The 14,815-nt window shown below is 39.7% G+C and overlaps 1 protein-coding gene across 1 annotated transcript; it reads left to right on the top strand.

The window, feature by feature from the left end:
* Positions 1-11,952: 11,952 nt before the first annotated feature.
* LOC149317977 (uncharacterized) lies at positions 11,953-14,597 on the top strand. Its single transcript, XM_089507553.1, has 2 exons — positions 11,953-12,082; positions 12,500-14,597. The coding sequence occupies exons 1-2, from the start codon at positions 11,961-11,963 to the stop codon at positions 14,568-14,570; spliced, it is 2,193 nt and encodes a 730-aa protein (XP_089363679.1). The 5' UTR covers positions 11,953-11,960; the 3' UTR covers positions 14,571-14,597.
* Positions 14,598-14,815: the final 218 nt, after the last annotated feature.

Genomic DNA, 14,815 nt, shown 5'->3' on the forward strand with positions numbered 1-14,815 from the left:
CTTTAATCATGTTCTATATTGTTTGCAATATTCCATCACATTGGTAACCACCAGCAATATTCAGGTACTCCTTCAATATAACAATCTGAACTTTTTCTTACAGCCTATGTGTTGTAACTGTGAAAGTCACGTGTAACTAAATGGGAGCCTTTTTTATGCTTGTCAAAATTAGTCACTGCAAATTTTGTGATAGATGCTATACATGCTTTAGCTTTATCTCAAAGTGTTTTTTCTGTGAGATGGGTTGACTCTTCTTAATCTTTGTACTTTATTTTTTAAAAACATATTATTTTACAGGATTATAGTTTGATATTTACTACTTTCAGCAATTCATAATATCCAATTATCTATTCCCACTAAACTTTTTATATGCAAGTGAAGGTGACACAATCCATGGTGTTTTTGTGTTCTGTAAATTTCAGCAAATCAATTAAAATTGGCTGTGCAATTTATTTGGCTGCTGATGGTGGGGAAGAATGGTGGAAAGATAAAAACAAAGGTCAAAAGTCAAAGTGGATAATAGCTGATGGTTTTGATAGTCCTAATTATATACTATGACAGTATAAAGGTAGAAAGGGAAATACAGAGTGCTAGAACAAGACAAACACCACAAATTCTGAATTTAAAAGAAAAATAAAGGGGGAAAAAACTTTAAATGTCTTTGTAGTTCATTGTCATGAATCAAAGGCATAATGAAGCCTGAATTAAAAATGTCAGTTTCTGTGAATGTTGATAACTTGGTTCTTTGTTGTGCAAGTCAAAATGTGTCTATTTGATGGGCTAAAATGACAGCCTGAAAATGAAAGATGCAGAAGCTAAAAATGGGGGGAAGAAAGCCCACCAAAAAAGACATCTTAAAAGTAGGCCCGTAATGTACTACTTTAAGGAGAAGACCTGTAGGGTAGGAGGCAGTATCTTTAGGAAGTAACCAAGCAGCACTAAAAGGCAATGTCCATGGCCAATCAAAACTATTTCTCTAGCTGCTGGGGCTCTTGCATCTTGTCTTTACACTAGACTGGAAACCCTTTGTACTAATTGCCAGACTGTACCAGATTTTCTGGTTCAGTTCCATCCTATAATTGACTGACAATGATGGGCAAGGAAGGGGAAAAATTCAAACTCACCACTCCAAGCAGAGGGTCAGAAACGGTTTCATGGGGAGCACATCATTGCTTGGCACTAAATACAGGGGTTAAGAAAGCACCATCTAACTTTGCCTTTAATTCCTGGGGTAAAGCGAGGGAGGGGGGCTGAAAGAACAAGGCTTCATAGCACAAGAACAGGATCTTACAGACTGGTCGCATGCCCTTTGCAAAAACCTTTCCTGACAACAAGAAATGCTTGCATGCTAACCAGCATGAAACTATGGTGACAATAAAGCTGTTGCTGTTATGTTTTGCCTGAAACGGCAGGTATCCATACTGACTGCATTACCATCTGCAGTTCTAAAGTTACAACATTCAAAATGTGCCTTCACCTTGAATGAAAGAGACACATATTTGCTGGTACAGAAATCTACTTTTGCTAAATTAAACACAACTACAGTGCATTCTGCAAAGGAATATTAAACTCAGATTATTATTCCCATTAGAAAATGCCAGTTGTCTTGCAACTTCTTACTACTTGACTTTATATTGTTGTGGTTTCCCATTTCATTCTGTTCTCATCAAACTGTGGTACAATTGGCAAACAATAACAACAAGCCAACGGTGTGGCTTACATCTGATTATAGAGTTGACAAACAGCTTCTCGTGTTGTCTTCTCTAAGGCTGCAACCCTGAACGAACTTCCTGGGCAGTAAACACCACTGGAACCAATAGTCATCCTTCATATCGAACTGTACATTGTTGGATAATAATTGTAAAGAATACTGCCTAATAGGTGAAACAAGCAGCATTTCTTGAAAACTGAACTAATCCGCACATCTCACTTAAGATCTTATTTCTTATCCCCCACCCGCTTGTTTTCAAAATAACATATCCACACACACACCAACAGCCACCACCACATCAAAACCCCTATCTATAGGTCCACATTCTACAAATGACAAAATTAAACTAGACCATGATCCAGCTTTCTTCCAAAAAATCCCGTTAGGAAACAGTCCAAATCAGAGCTGATCTCTGTGCCTTCAAATTCCCTCCACAGTATCCAGAGGTGCACTACTCTGCAATATCAATACACCTTCATAAAGGTGATATAGCAACCACTTCACTTTTTGGGGGAGTAGGACATGTTTCACCCACCACTTTCCTTCATCTTCATCTTGTTTTCCCCTCTATTTCACTTTCCTATAGATACACAGAGATTGTTCTACACTAAATCACAAACCAGAGAGATGACGCAAAGTTTTACAGCTAGGCCAACCAGCTTGGCATTCTATAAGCAAAGGTAGCAGAGGAGTTAAGCAAAAGCTTACCTTTCAAACCCTGAACAGAGCTGTCTTTACTCTTTATGAGACCTACATCAGCTGACAAGATGCAGAATTTTCTTAAGAATGGTGCCTCAGGCAGGTGGGAGACTAATACGAATCAAACACCTGAGAGAAGGGCTAGAAAACTCTAGGAAATAAGAAAGCAAACCAGTAAAATGTCTTCTCAGAGACACAGTCAGCTCTTGTGCATGGGGAATTACTGAACGCACTGGCTATAGACTTTTGTCCAAAGCTGTAGCCCCCCCTTCTTTCTTTTCTCTCTCTCTCTTTTTTAGCGAAGCTAGATTAGTTCATACAAAACTCAACAATACAGCACTGAAACCCATTGTTGATATTCAACATTTTTCACATAGCGGAACAGAAGAGACAATACGGTATCTAGGAAACCATGGGCTGGATTACAAAGTGATGCTATCTCTTCCTTCTGGTGGGCCTGTAATCCTTTTTTTAACCTACCACAGCAAAAATAAAATGAAATACGGTAAGATAAAAATTAAGAACCCAGCAAATAAGGGAGGGCTACCCATGCATTAGAAAGAAGGGGGGAAAAGCCATCCAAGGAAGATTTAAAACAGAACATCTTGCTCATGAAATCTAAATGGGGATAGATGGTTGATAGAGAGAAACAGAGCAAAAAAGTGATAATCAGATCCTTACTTGGCTTTTTCATCTATGTTATTACACTACAGCAGAAAGGTACTGTTTAAGTAGAGATTAAAACATTGGTTTTGATCAATAATGTCAAGATTCATTTAAAACCTTTCTGTGTCTTCACACTTCCTGCTATTTCCACTTACAGCCACAGACATGGCCATTCAAACATTCTTCACAACCCTTGGCTTTTCTTTAGGATCAATGGCATGTCCAATCAAGCTTATGGATATGTGACTACCTTTTATATGTAGTTTTTTAAATATATATATATATATATATATATATATATATATATATATATCTGCTCTAGTTCACAAATCAGGTTGTATGAGTTTGCTTCTGGCCAGTCTCAGTATTCAGTAGAGGGGTATTCTGTCTTAACTGTATTTCAAACAATTCTCCCAGTTCTCTGAAGTTTGAGAAAATTCTGTGTCTTGCATTTTAATCCCCTACCTTCGAGGCTCGTTCCAGTTTTACTTACTCCAGTTCCCATATTTTCCTCCAAACCTCAAATAGTCTAGGTAGCCACTGAAAGTGATTGTTCCTACCAGTTTCTTTTCATCACTGCTGCAATTGACCAATTGACAACTGATTGATGGTTATCTTTTCACTTCAACAATGAAAGAAATTACCATCACTATGGCTATGTACAGTAAATGCCTCCAGAGTAAATTACATGATTCTAAAATTCTCCTTAGCTCACTTAGTAAAACATCAACACAAAAAGTTTCTCTCGCTTTCTCCTTTTGCCTCTCTTCCTGTATTGCAGATTGGCCTTCCCTGTCAGCACCAAAAAAGAACTTGACAGCTTCTTTAAAAAGAGGAGTATAAAAGAACTTGAATAAGGGATGGCACAAGGCCTGCCTAAGGCTTCCATTCTCTGCAAGCAGCTATTCTTTGCAAAGAAAAAAAATTAGGCATGTGGGAAAAGATAAGCCATGTCAGAATGCCCCAAGAATATTCCCCATGACCTTGGAGTCTTGCTGTTATTCCATAACACTCTGTGCTGGGAGAGCTTTTGAATCTGTGAACTTTACAAGTCCGGTAAGGTTATTCCAAACCACAAACTGCTCTGTCCAGATGCTCTTCTGCTTCTGTTCAACCAATAAATTATACAGCACCAATAAATCTACCCTGCATTTACACAGTCTTAAGAAAATTTTAGAATGGGATATTTGTCAAACGAAATGCATTTGTATTGAACTAATATGTAAATACTACGACGACACATTCTTTTTATCTTCAGAACTTCTGCATGGGTGGGTATTGATGGTGTTGTTTGCAGCTGTCTGTTCAATCAAGTATTATACAGTCAATGCAAGAAGGGAAGGATGGAAAGTAACTGATTCAGTGTTATCTTTCATCCTTTAAGAAGCAGAAAAAAATTAAGCAATGAGCCCCTAAGCCTTTGATATATGTAACACTGACTAAAATGCAGCCATCGAAAATTACCATAGAAGCAATGGATTGAATACAGACTTAGCTATGATTGGACTCATTGAAATCAGTGGGACTTCAGTTAGTCATGATTAATATAAATTCCACTGACTTTAGTGAGTCCACTCTTAAATATCATTAAGGGTACATCTCCAGTCTAGAAATAATGCAGTTTGACACCACTTTAACCGTAGTAGCTCCATCTTATGGAACCATTGCATTTGTAGTTATACAGTTTTTTTAACATTTCTTGCCAAAGAGTGCTAGTGCCTCACAGAACTACAAATCCCAAGTTTCTGTAGGATGAGGCCATGGCAGTTAAAGTGGTGTCAAACTGCATTATTTCTACAGTCTAGAGCAGTGGTCCCCAAACTTTTTTGGGCTACCACCCCCTTTCTTTTTGGGCAACAAACCTAGCGCCTCCCCAATACATATTTTTTATGTTAGGTCTACTGTTCTCCCTGTTAGTCATGCTGGCCACATGCCCATGGAATTGTCTCTGACAATACTGGCTCCCTCGGCTCAGTAATGAAGATGAGCACCGTCCCCTACAACCGGACACAACTAGACAATCTTGTCAAGCAAAAACCTTTACCTTTTTCTTCCCCACACTCTGATTCCCCCACACAGCTTCAAGTGTCCACTCTCCCACAAAAAAATATTTTTTGTCCTACCTCTTCTGTCAGGATTTCTGATGAAAGAATGCAAGAGCAGCAATGTAACTCCAATCTGCTAGGCAAGTCCCAGCAAAGCTCACAAGGCTCAAGCAGGGTCCCAAAGGTGAAAGCTCCCTTTTGCCACCACTTTCTCTCCAACACTATGTGCTCTAACACCAGTCTGTCCCAAATTGGTGGCGCTCTGAGCCACAGAAAGTGATGCCCTATGCCCAAGTCTCGCACAAGTTTCCCAACTGCCACTACTAGTGAAAGACACCAACAAAGGAGCAAACTCACAGGGGCAGGCAAAAAGTGGGAGACACCACCACATAAAATGATCAGCAAGGCTGTGTGGTGGTTTTCTGGGGACCCTGAAAAGAAGTTTAATGTAATCTTCATCCCCACCATAGCCCTAAAGATTGCTGGTTCCCTTTGTCTTTCCTGCACACCAATACTTTGACTTACCACTCCCTTTTCTTTCACCTCCTCCTACTGCCCCCTTCTACCTCACTGCCCCCCTGGATCCTTCCACTGCCCCTCGGGGGGTACTGCCATCTTTGAAAATCACTGGTGACGAGACACCCTAAGTCTAACTCCAATTTATTACATTATATTGATGGTGCCAATGCATAGCTGCAAAATATTTTGGTCAATTTAATCACTATGGCCCAGGGAACATCAAGCAGAAATGCTTACAGGCCACAATATCTTGTCAATATTAAAACAGTATCAATTCTATAAATAGAGTTCAACAGACAACCCCCCATTGCCTTTGGTTCAGTAAACCAAGCTTCTGTATTTTAATAGCAAAGCTTTATTCCAGTAACCAAAGAAGTTCTGTCAACAGAACTACCATAATCTCCAGTTGTAAATAAAGAATGTGCAATGCACCTGCCATGTAAGTTTGCAGGCTTTTCTCCCATCATGAAGTCGAAGGCTTTCGTGGTCAGCATCCATAATTTTTTGTGGGTTTTTTTGGCCATGTTCTAGAAGAGTTTATTCCTGAGCACTAATCAAACAGACACCAATCCTCTTTTGCATACCCTCCCACCCTGAGGCCTGCCATTAGCAACAGAACAAACCACATGCAAATCACTCCTGCCTTCCCAGGGTCACACAGCATATACCGTATTTTCTGGTGTATAAGACGACTGGGCGTATAAGACAACTCCCAACTTTTCCAGTTAAAATATAGAATTTGGGATATACTCGCCATATAAGATTACCCCTCTTCCAGTGCATACCAAATAAAAATTTAAAAAATCAGATTTGATTTCAATATGGTAATTGGTAAAATATGGTAAAAAATCCAATCAAAGCATCCCCAATAGATGACCATCTAGCCTCTGCTTAAAGACCTCCAAGGAAGGAGACTCCACTACACTCCGAGGGAGTTTGTTCCACCGTCGAACAGCCCTTACTGTCATGAAGTTCCTCCTAATGTTGAGGTGGAATCTCTTTTCCTGGAGATTGCATCCATTGTTCCAGGTCCTGTTCTCTGGAGGAGCAGAAAACAAGCTTGCTCCCTCCTCAATATAAGACGACCCCTGACTTTTCAGAAGATTTTCCTCGGTTAAAAAGTAGTCTTATATGCCAGAAAATACAGTACATACCCAACTCTTTCCAGGCAAGCATTCTCTGAAGATGCTAGCCACAGATGCTGGCGAAATGTCAGGAATAAACGCTTCTAGAACATGGCCACATAGCCTGAAAAACCCACAAAAAACTATTTCCCCCCATTCATTCATTAACCAAAATATTTTTACAGCCAGTGTTACTCGCCCTTTCCTCACTCAACTCTTTCAGGCCCTTCCAAGCTTCCCACAGGACTGACCTTGGTGAATATTGGTATCACCATACCCCTCCAGCCAGGCAATTATTTTCTTTGGACAGGCACTACAGATCCCATCAGCTTTATCACCAAACCCTTCTTAGTTGTTTATAACAAATTAATTTTACTGCTTCCATGCTTGCATTCAGTTTTATCAATTCTATAAAGCATACACAAGCACGTTATGCAAAAAAGTTAAAAAAGCAAAACAGCAACCAGAATCTTTCATATTCCTGACAATCCTACTCTCAGTAGCAAGCTTGGTGGCATGTAGTTAACTGGCTACTAAATAGTACCTAGGATAGCATTCTATGCCTAAAGGCAGCAAGTGCCAGGAAAGCTAGGCTATAACAAAGGGAAAACAATTACAGGTGAGTCAAGATAGTCCAGGTCATACACAGGTAAATCAAAGGATTTCATTTGAAATGAAGAGACATATAGTAGCAAGGTGTCAACTGTCCAGGAAATCTTTCATGAGAAAACAGCAGTCAGAATCATTGAAGCCAAAAGGGAAAGCAAAGAGATATAGCACTTAAGCCAGTCCAGGGTTAAGGAATTGAAATAAATCTATGAGCACAAAGAGCACTGAAAACCAGGTAGATTGAGCTGTTACAAACTGGAACTCCCAACAGTTGCTACAAGATTCATAGCCACCTGACCTTGAGATACCAGGTGGTTAATTGCTCAGCATCAATCCTTTAAGCGTCTTTACTAGGTGTTGGGTGACCTTGGGTAAGTCACACTCTCTCAGCCTCAGAGGATGGCAATGGTAAACTCCCTCTCAAGAAACGTGCCACGAAAACCCTGCCATATGTTGGAAATGACTTGAAGGCACACAACAACAACAACAAATGGGCATTGGTTACTGCTCTCTTTTTTTGGTTGATATGGTGTAAATAATGGAGCTCTCTCTTTGATGGGTGGCAATTGTGGCTGAGGTGGGGGCTCATCTCGCTGAAGTTTCTCTTTTTATACAGTAATATCAAATTTTATTGAATACATGATAAAATACACATAAACCAAAAGAACACATCAAACACATAAAATCTAAAACATAATTGCATACATAACAAAAAACCTAGAAATTTCTATTAGACTAAGCACTAAACAAAAGTACTCTACAAGACCCACAATAGAAACTATAAGTTGACTTCTTGCTTTCCTACCAATGACTTAGATGTATAACTAATTCAGTTCTTTGAATGAAAAGCTGAATATATAATTCTACAATTTTTCTAGCAGAATAAAGCTAACTTTCAAAATCAACAAGTGTCATCTTCTCACTTTGTTCAAGTAATTTTTTTAAAAAAAATCACAGTCTTTAAATTTTTGATTTTTCTTCCCCATGATATTCTTGCAAACAAGCTTGTAAAATGTGGGCTAGACAAGGCAACTGTTACATGGATTTGTAACTGGTTGACTGGCCGAATCCAAAGGGTGCTCAACAATGGCTCCTTTTCATCCTGGAGAGAAGTGACCAGTGGGGTCCCACAGGGCTCTGTCCTGGGCCCAGTGCTATTTAACATCTTTATCAATAACTTGGATGAAAGAATTGGGGGTATACTTATCAAATTTGCAGATGACACCAAATTAGGAGGAGTAGCTAATACCCCAGAGGACAGGATCAAGATTCAAAATGACCTGAACAGACTAGAAAACTGGGCCAAAGCTAACAAAATGAAATTCAACACAGAGAAATGTAAGGTTAGGGCAAAAAAATGAAATGCACAGATATAGGATGGGGGACACCTGGCTGAACAAGACTACATGTGAAAGGGATCTAGGAGTCCAAGTAGACCATAAGTTGAACATGAGTGAACAGTGCGATGCGGCAGCTAAAAAGGCCAATGCGATTTTAGGCTGCATCAATAGAAGTATAGTGTCTAGATCAAGGGAAGTAATAGTTCCACTCTATTCTGCTCTGGTCAGGCCCCACCTGGAATATTGTGTCCAGTTCTTGGCACCACAATTCAGAAAGGACATTGAGAAATTGGAGCATGTCCAAAGGAGGGCGACTAAAATGGTGAAGGGCAAAGAGTGCTGGTGCTTCACAAAACTACAAATCGAAGAATTCTGTTGGATGGACCAACAGCAGAAAGTGGTGTCAAACAGCATTATTTCTACAGTATGGATGTACCCATAAGAATAATATTTGTGAAAGACAGCTCAAGCATTCCAACTGAGAACTAGAATGAAGGCATTATTTGGTGCTCCTGTCTTGTAGTTAATTGCAAGCTAAACATAATAAAGCCCTACTCTGTACCATGTAGACCCAAACTGGGAATTATATCTTTTGTGCTTTTAAATATTGGGGATGAGTCCATGCTCTAAAAAAACCTATTCTTGAAACCTATATATTAGAAGTGGGGCTGTTTTCTGATTATTAATATTAATTATTGTCTTTTCTTTCTATGGGGCCTATCCCATCCTGAAAATTAGAGCACAAATTACTTATATATCCTGCTTTTCACCCAATAGCGGACCTAAAGGGGTTTACACTGTAGGTTAAAACAAAACAGCTAAAACAATCTGTAGTACAACAATTTTAGAAAGTATTAATTAGCAATACAATTACAGTAAAACATCAATTTGAAATTATTAAAATATATTTAATAACATTACCTATTGGAACGCATAAAACCCAATTAACACAGAATGAAATTAAGTTTGTTTAATGTGCCATTAAAAATGCTGTGCTTGCTGGCTTAACTCTCCTGTTCATAGTGCATTCCAAACAGGGAAGCTGTGCAATGAATCTAACTCTGGCTTCTTTTCCAGGGAAGAGAATTCCTTAATGCGAGAGCTCCAAGAAGAATGTTACATGGGCAATGCCCTTGAACGTTTTAAAGGATCTGAGTCATAATCGTTCTATAATCTAGTTCTGTACTCCAGTTAAACCTGGCTGTATGAGACTATGTGTGAAAGGGATCTGGGAGTCCAAGTAGACCACAAATTGAACATGAGTCAACAGTGTGATGTGGCAGCTAACAAGGCCAATGCGATTTTAGGCTGCATCAATAGAAGTATAGTGTCTAGATCAAGGGAAGTAATAGTTCCACTCTATTCTGCTCTGGTCAGGCCCCACCTAGAATATTGTGTCCAGTTCTGGGCACCACAATTTAAAAAGGATGTTGAAAAACTGGAGCATATCCAAAGGAGGGTGACTAAAATGGTGAAGGGTCTGGAAACCATGCCCTATGAGGAATGAGGTAGGGAGCTGGGGATGTTTAGCCTGGAGAAGAGAAGGTTAAGAGGTGATATGATAGCCCTGTTTAAATACTTAAAGGGATGTCATATTGAGGAGGGAGCAAGCTTGTTTTCTGCTGCTCCAGAGACTAGGACCCAGAACAATGGATGCAAGCTCCAGGAAAAGAGATTCCACCTCAACATTAGGAGGCACTTCCTGACAGTAAGGGCTGTTCGACAGTGGAACAAACTCCCTCGGAGTGTAGTGGAGTCTCCTTCCTTAGAGGTCTTTAAACAGAGGCTGGATGGCCATCTGTCAGGGATGCTTTGATTTAGATTTCCTGCATGGCAGGGGTTGGACTGGATGGCCCTTGTGGTCTCTTCCAACTGTATAATTCTATGATTCTATTTCAAATTTCTGTTTTGCTTCTGGAAGCCAGTGCATCAAAATGCACATTTTGATAAATTGACAGATTATCAGTGCTTGCCAAGTTTGTATTACAAGCTCTATTAAGCATCAAAAGAGTTGACACAGGAGAATGGAACCAGCTCAGAGACAGTTCAATGTCCTCGGTCTTCGTTTATGTACTTGATCATCTAAAAAATGTGGTTGTACAGCTGTAATCGTATTTCTTTCTCAGAGTACATGAAGAATCCAATGGAGCAATTTTCTCTGAGAAACATTTTTCTTGCATTAATAGCTGGAGACTGATCAAGTACTACAGTGGGTTTTTGAAGTTTTATCCCTTTACAATTTTCAGCAGAACAAATCACTTAGAAATTTCAAATTTCATTAATTAAATATGTGAGCAAGGACAACCACACAATGGTTTAATATAAGTCATACATCTCCTTCAGATTAAGGACAAACATAAGTAGTTCTATCATTTCTTTTTCTTTGGATATTGAGTGGAAAATGGAACATGTTAAGGAAATAGATTTAATAAATAGTTCTGGAATGAGAAATATATTCTTCCTCTGTAGCATTACCAAAGAGCTCAAGAAGCTATAAAGCTGGTACAAAATTTATGTAACCTTATGGCTTCTAAATGGTTTCTCCCCACAATCTTTGGTTATTCTAAGCATCTAGAGTCACCAATATCAAGGTTCAGATTCAGGGTGTAACCCTTCCTTCCTTCCTTCCTTCCTTCCTTCCTTGCTTCCATTACAATCCAAAACAAGATTAATGGTATTCTTTGCTAGCAGATTTCAGACTATGAACACATGTTACAGGAGTACTCTTGAGCTTTTATATGGCAGTAAATATGCTAATTGGAGTCAGGGACTGTGTTTCCAGCTATATGAAAACTATGAATATTCATAATCTTGACCAAGACAACAGTCAGAAATAGTGTCATGATCACATAAGGTTTGAAAAGCAGAAAGGACAAGGAAGCCTGAAGAAAGAGAAGTTGGCAAAGCATCTTAAGGATTGTTAAAAAAAAGCTCTAAAACTAAAAGAATAGTGCCTATAGCTAGCAAACAGACATCACAGAACAGAACAAATGTTCCATTTCTAGGAAACAGAGCCATGCAACCAAGGTTACCTAACAACCTTCCAGAACTGAAGATGTCATAAAGATGAGCCTATGAAGAGTTCAGCTTGTTATTGCCATGGAGGCTGGCAGTAGAACCACGTTGATGTCTGCAGTTAACAAAATCTACTTTTGTGAAACTGTAGATACCAAGTGCTGATTAATCAGTCTCTTTCTTTTCTAATATTCTGCATCAGGTTCACTGTTCTCTACAATTCTTTTGGAGGATGAATGAAGAGAGGGTTACCAGTGATACAGATATTGTTGAAGAAGATACAGATGCAGGTGGACAACAGCGCTCTACTGGGTGTTTCCAAGTCTCAGCTTTGTGTTGCTGCATCTCTAAAAGGTAAGCATGGTCACCCAGTGGATGATTTGGTCCACAAATACAGGTGACAAATGTTTCAACCCAGATGTAGACATGCAACCTTCCCTGCTACCTCCTCCCCACAGGAGGTTGTTGGGGATCCTCTGCCTCCCTGAATATCCTATACTGAAGTTTGGGGGTTTCTGCATAATAGAGGAGCTGTGCTACAGGGAGGGTCCCAAACATGTGGCTTTTCCCAAATAATGGAACCAAGGAACACCTAGAATGGAGAGGGGAGAATTTAGCAGTCTGATACATTTGTATTCCATCTGCTTTATCACAGTCATCAACTCACAGTTGGGTAAAGTCACTGCTGTAATGTTAAAACATTAGGATAAAGGGTTTTGGACACTGCCACTCTTTTACAAATTCCTAAGTTCTGTCTCATATCTCTTGCAGACGGATGCATTTGCCAGGAAGACGGCCCAAGGATAGAAAGAAAAAAAATGAGAAAAAGAAGAATACTGGCGATGGATCTTTTGGTGATACCATATTTGAAGGAAGACCACAGAACTTGAGCCAAGACAATTTGAGAATGACATCTGCTGGAGACTTGGGTGGTATACAAACTGAAGGGATCAAGCCAGCTTTAAAAGTTGGTATCCAGACCAATGACAGACAAACTCAAGACCCTCATATACCTGTTATACCTGTTACTTTAACAGATATCTGTTTGGAAGAAAACCAGCGAAGATATGTGGAACCAACACAAGCAAAGACTTTTTGTATACCAAAGAAAACCTGGCAGCAAAAAGAAGGAACGGAGAATGTGAATATTTTGTCACTGGAAACAAAAAATAGAAGCTTAGGGGCTGTATCAGAGGGAGTGGCTTTTGAAGACGGAAAGGACTGTTTGGTTATGCCAGCCAAAGAAAATGGAGAGTCTGGAAGACCCAAATTGCTGAGTTCATTGCTTCAAGGAGCAACCTGTGAAGAGGAGCAACAACATGGACAAGACCATGTCAATATTATAGTGGAAGGTGTGCCCTGTAAGCAAGAGCTGAAGCAGGATCACCAAAAGATGCCATTCCAGGAGTTACAACATTCTGCAGAACTAGAACTTCATAGCACTTTGGCCACCAATGAAAATAAATTCCAGGAAGAACAAAACAGCAGTACCCATGTTGAGAATGTAACCTATTTCCAGGAACTTCTCAACCAATTAGGTGAACAACACAATGATGTACAGCAGGTGGTGGGGCCACAAGACATTATTCCAGGTGTTCCTCATAACACAGGGAGACCAATGGATTGGGACCACTTGAATTCTGTATCTAAGGGAGATGCCCACAAAGAGGACCAGAAGTATGAAGATATGCCCAGTGAGGAGGCACAGCAAACCACAGAACTAAAATACCCAGATATTTTGTCTACTATGTGTGGAAACTATGAACAAGAACAGCCAGGAGTTCAACAGCAACAAGACTGTGTGACAGAAGATTCATCCCACAAGACAGAGCACAACTGTTTAAATTTGTTTTACCAGGAAGACCAACCACCTGTTATACCAAAATCTACTAGCACAAGCGGTGACAAAAAAAAGGAAGAAACACAAGCCATCAAAAATTCTACATCAGATACTGTTCTTACCAAGGTAGAAGGCCACCAGTATGTTCCAAACCTGGTGGATCTACAAGCTGCTACACATGAAAATGTAGCATTGCCTTTGGGTATGACTTATACAATGGATCTGCAAAAAATACCTTATATGACCACTTTGCCCGATGATGCTGATATGCACATTATGGAGCAGAAACACCCAGATACACCTCAACTACTTTTAGTGGAACAAATTAGCACACACCATGAAGAAAAGGAAAAGCAAGAAACACAAGCTTCTGCATATTCTGGATCCAATGTTATTGCTTATATTGAAGAACAGGAGAGCCAAGAACCTATTGTATCACAGGACACCAGCATACTTCTTGGCAATGTAAGCCATGAAAAGGAGCCACAAAGAAAGTTGGAATGTGGTGATTCTGGGCCTGAGGGCCTTTATGAGAAGGGGGACCAGGACCCCCAAGGTCCTGTATACTTGGAAATGAAACAGCCTCTGTTACTTGCAGAGCTCTGCTCTTTGCCTTTGAATGTAGCCCCTGGAGAAGAACTGTGCATAAGTAATGACAACACAAATGTTGGCAAACTAGAAATTTGCCCTCTAGATGAAGAACCAGAAGAACGGGATGACCAACATAAAATGCATACATGTGCATGCTTTAAAGAGAAAGAAACAACACAGGGACAAGAAGAGCAACAACCTACTCTGCCCCCACAGTCAGGATGTAAAACAGAAAAGGAGCCACAAGATACTTGGCAATCCCAAATGGCCACATCCACGCCATATGAGGTGCAGGAGCAAAGGGAACAACTGAAACCAGGCATGACCTGTGTGGAATATCAGAAGGAAAAACAGAGTCTGTCAAACACCACTTTCTCTTGTAGCACTAGAGAAAATGAGGGGCATATTTAAGATAGACATTTTCTCCATTTGGCAAAATCCTTTACTAGATTCACTGTCTCAACAGTTATTTCCGCTGAAATATGAAAGCTGAAAAGAGATACTATTTTTTGTTTTGTTTTTTGCACACAGAGATAAAATATACATTGTAGACAAAGGCAAAAAGTAAAATTGAAAACAGTTGTTGCATTAAGACTATCTGTTGAACCAATTTGTTTTATAGCATAGGCTGCTACAGCATTCCAAGGGCATGAAAT

Source organism: Sceloporus occidentalis, unplaced genomic scaffold (genome assembly GCF_023333645.1).
Source record: "Sceloporus occidentalis isolate IW3139 unplaced genomic scaffold, rSceOcc1.0.p SCAF_2, whole genome shotgun sequence".
NCBI classification, from domain to species: Eukaryota; Metazoa; Chordata; class Lepidosauria; order Squamata; family Phrynosomatidae; genus Sceloporus; species Sceloporus occidentalis.

What these genes read in the sequence shown, in the direction of transcription:
- LOC149317977 (XM_089507553.1), top strand. Translation starts at nt 11,961, where the DNA reads ATGAATGAAGAGAGGGTTACCAGTGATACAGATATTGTTGAAGAAGAT. An exon ending in TGTTGCTGCATCTCTAAAAG is followed by an intron (nt 12,083 to 12,499) that starts GTAAGCATGGTC and finishes TATCTCTTGCAG; the next exon opens with ACGGATGCATTTGCCAGGAA.